General features: G+C 57.9%; 1 protein-coding gene across 1 annotated transcript; it reads right to left on the bottom strand.

The window, feature by feature from the left end:
* Positions 1–377: 377 nt before the first annotated feature.
* LOC102427964 (staphylococcal nuclease domain-containing protein 1-like) lies at positions 378–3,965 on the bottom strand (the record flags this gene model as incomplete). The annotated part of the gene is made up of 2 exons (XM_006109513.3): positions 378–518; positions 3,824–3,965. Coding segments are annotated over 2 exons (270 nt in total), but the record flags the coding sequence as incomplete, so codon positions are not given.
* Between the last annotated feature and the right edge of the window lie 312 nt (positions 3,966–4,277).

Raw genomic sequence — 4,277 nt, forward strand, 5'->3', positions numbered from 1 at the left:
GACGTAAGTGACCTTGCTGCCTGTGGGCAAGGCTGCTGCTGCTCATGTCCCAGACAGTTGGGGTGGAGGCGGGGTGGCTGGCCTGGGCTCACTGAGACATCACTTTTCCTGAATGGGGTGACGGGTGTGTTCGAGACCCAGGCAGGCAGGACTCCCCCAACAGAGTGAGGGGAGAGAGGAGCACACTTCTGTAGTCCGGAGGCTGGCTGGACTGCAGGAGAATCAAGGCCCACATGGGCTCTGGGCAATATAGAGGGCTACCCTGGGGAGGCGGCCAAGGTCAACAACACCCCAGTGGACACCAGGCTGCAGAGGCAAATGCCTGGTCTAGCCGGTGGCCTGAGGACAGACCGGCCCCGGCTCCTGCTGCCCTGCTTGGGCCCGAGTGGCTTACCATTCTCCATCCACAAATTTGGCAATGCAGAATTCTCCCCGGCGCGGGGCGTAGGAGCCCTCGACAGGAGGGTGGCTGGCGATGTCATTTCGCATGTTCTCCATTAGCTTCTCCAGCTGGGTGCCTGATGGGGAGGAAAAGAGTGAGACCAGGGTGCCAGGTTCTTTGGAGGCTCATTCTGGCTGGGGAGGCAGATGAGCCTGGGCGTGGGTGGGTGAGGAATTCTGTGGAGCGCCTGCAGCACTGACTCGCCCCCACCCCCCAGGGAGGTCCTCTCTGCTCTCTGCTCAAGAGGTGTCATGCTGTCTGTCCTCAAAGGCAGGATGGTGACTTGCTGACTGTGGAGCCTGTGGGAACACTCCTGGGCTTCGGGGAAGGAGGTGGAGAATGTGAGTGGACGTGGATCAAGGCCAAGGCCAACCAGCCTTCTCTAGGGTGGGAGCTGGCCAGCCTGCTGCCCATTCCTACAAGAGCTGGCCCTGGCTTGGGCCGCAGAGGGGGTGACTGACCGCAGCCGCTCTCTGCAATGTCTCCTATAAGCTAAAGTGGAGGTAAAGGATGAGCCCCATGCAACCCCGGGCAAGGAAAGGCCTGGGAGCCTGAGCATAAAAGATGGAGAGCAATTCTGAGACACGGTGCAGCCTCAGTGTCTCAAACTTGTCCACTCTGACCAGTCACTCTGCGAGACACAGGCTGAACTGGACTCCCAGTGCTGTCAGGTTAGGATTCTTCCCTCCCACCCCAGTTCAGTGCCCTCCTCAACCGGACGGGGGTGGGGGAAGCTCTCCTTCCCTGCTTGTCTTTCCTGAACACTCTGACCCCGGGGCTCTGTTGCTTGCCTGTCTTTTTGTTTTCTAGGTTTAGCAACACCCAGGGTCTTCTCAAGTTCCCTTCCGGCTCCATCCTGCTGCCTCCCACTTGCTAAGCCAGCATCAGTCCCCAGTGGCTTCTCCCTCACATCCCTCCTGGCCCTGACCCTAGGTCTGCATCAGACCTGTTGTGCCTGCTTTGCTCTCCGAGGTCAAGGTGCTGGGTGCCTGTGGATTCCTCTTTTCACCTTCAGGGCCCAAGGCGCCACTCACTGTAACAGATGCCTAACACGTGTCGGCTGCTGGTACCCTTGTCGGTTGGCCTTACAAGTGCCTCGTCTGAGTGTATGTTCCTGCCATACGGCGAGCTCCTTCAGGGCACAGACCACAGCTCCCCTGGTTGTCACTCTTGCAGGGCCCAGGAGAGCCCTGACGTGCAGGGCGCTTGCTAACTCCGCTGCATTGAGGGTGACCTTGCACATGCACATGGGAGGTCTGTCCACTCCCAGGCCTCTGCACAGGACACTGCCCGACTGCTTCAGAACAGGGGCTTTAGGATGCGGTGCCCTTCCCCGACCCAGTGGTAAACACTACCATTCTCCTGAGATAATGCTCCTTGCCCAGACAGTAAAATTTCAGGGACTGAGGAGAAGCCTCTATAGAAGACAAGTTCCTCCTATACTTGGTTTATTTTTATTTTTTTGCTCCAAGGCAACAGAAAGCAGGCTTTGCCTCCTCAAACAGGCAAAGCCCTCTGGGAGGTGCTTACACAGACACCTGGTTGGTCATTTACAGCTAATGGAAACGCTTTCATCATTTCATCCGCTGCTTCCCCAAGGCAGGGTCTAATTAGGAGAAGGGAGAGAGGACGTCCCCAAGAGGGGGTGAAAAGTTGCAGAAGAGGGGGGCTGTGTGTGCTGAGGTTTATTTTCCTGGATTTCATGGAGCCACTGGGGGACAGGGTTTTCTCTGGAGCCCACCGCGACTCTCCAGATAATGTTCCATGAAGCGCTCACTCCCTTCTCCAATGTTCTAAGAAGATGCAGTTTCCTCCTTCATTCTCTGTCTTTATTTTCTGCCTTGGCTACTGCTCGCTGCAGCGTCACGGCTCCCTAGGGCTGACAGAGACAGTGGGCGGGCGGGGTACCGGCTGGTACACGAAGCCTCTGAGATTACAGACCGACGGGTCAAAGGCCTTGAACCCTCAAGCTCTGTCCCTGGGAGACTTTAGGATCCTGTTCTTATTCAAGGGGAGTCTTCCCCAGCAGGACCGGAGGTGGGCGGAGCCCGTCTGGGAGCTGTGTACGCTGGGCGGGGTCTAGCTGGCACCTGCGCTCAGGAACACCACCCCTGTAAGACTCCTTCCAGCACACGCAGACCCGGAGGCTGGGTCTCTCTTGGCTTCATTCCCAAGGCAATGGCTGGTCCAGCTTCCACCAGGACGGCAGCTGACCTCAGAGAACCTGATCGAGCCCGGCCAGTATGCTCAATGGTTAGAGTGATGGCCCATGAACCAAAGGGTTTCGAGTTCGATTTCCGGTCAAGGGCACATACCCGGATTGGAGGTTCAACCCCTGCCCGGTTGGGAGGCAACCAATCATCGGTGTGTTGCTGTCACATAGATGTTTTTCTCTCTCTCTAAAAACCAAAGGGAAAAAATATCCTCTGGTGAGAATGAGCAACCAGAAAAGAGAACTTGATCCTGAAGGCTCATCAGCTCCATCCTTGCCTCTCCCAAGTATAGCTCAGGTACAGGACTCGAAACTGTCAGTTTTCCTTGGCAAAATGACATTAGCACAAAAGCAGCTGCCTGGGAAATATCATTAGCGAGGAAGTGGCTGAGACGAAGCTGTTGGTGATCTGGAGCGGGCCTGGGTGGGCCGAGGGGGCCGAGCAGAGCTGCATCCTGTCACCCAGGGGCCGCCCTGAGTGCCAGTGACATCTTCGGTCCTCTCGGCCTTGCAAGGATCAGGCTCCTGGGCCCTAGAGGCGGCTCTGAGAGCCCTTTCCTCTGCCCTGGGTGGCAATGAGAGGGAGGTCAGGTTACAGGGAGGGGAGGTGGGAGGCTGGGTTGAGGTCTCTGCCTCGGGGACCCTGGCCACAGGGCACAGCACTGGAAGGCAGGAAGGAGGAGGATGGAGAGTCCTTTAGAAAGACCGCCTGGGTAGGACTTCCCCTGGTGTGCCTCCTGTTTCCATGGCAAATGGCTAACATTCAGGGCTGTGGTAACCTCTAGAGAAACCCCAGCGGAGACAAGCCCACACTCCCCTCCTCCACCTGCCTTCCCAGGAAGCTGACGGGGAGCGGGCTGGGAGATGCCAGTTCTTGCTTCCTGACCACATAGAGACAATCTGTTCACTGCTTCCTGATAGGCTCTGAGGGCTACAAATCCTCCTGCCCAGCTCAGCCAGGGGTGCCTGGAGCAAAACAATTACCTAAGAGTCTCAGAGCACCACCCAGACAAAACTGGTTACCTCACCAGTCCTCAGAGGACCTGCTCAGCCCGCCCACGCCAGGGCGCACTTGCAGGTCATGCAATGAGCAGTGCTGGGGCCCGGTGGCGGGGCAGTAGGGGAGGGCCCTGGAGGCAGCGCTGCCTGGGCTGGGCCTGAGCACTCACCTGTCTCCACATCCTGCACGTAGAAGTGCAGGTCATCAGTGATCTCGGTCACAAACACCGGCTTATAGGTGGCTGAGCGCTCCTTCTCCTCCGGCACGGGAGGCACCTCGTCCACAGGCTGCTCCACGTAGTGTGCCCAGACCTGCGTGTGGCCAGCAGAGGGGAGGAGGGGAGGAGGAAGCGAAGTCAGAAAGGATACCAGGAACGGGACTTTGAGGCAAGTGGGTCACCCGGGGCGAGTGAATGTGGGAGTCACCACAGGCACTTGTGGCCCTGGGCTGGCCCCTGGGACCCTCCTACTTCTGGGAGGTGTGGGGACGAGTGCTCTTAAGTGCTTCTGATCCAGTGGCTCTCAACTTCTGGCAGGCATCGGAGCAACTGGGGAGCTTATTAAAAATGCAGGTGCCTGGGCCCCATGGCATGCCAACCAAAGTAGGATGTTCTAAAGGTCCCG

This window comes from Myotis lucifugus, unplaced genomic scaffold, assembly GCF_000147115.1.
Source record: "Myotis lucifugus unplaced genomic scaffold, Myoluc2.0 scaffold_10839, whole genome shotgun sequence".
NCBI classification, from domain to species: domain Eukaryota; kingdom Metazoa; phylum Chordata; class Mammalia; order Chiroptera; family Vespertilionidae; genus Myotis; species Myotis lucifugus.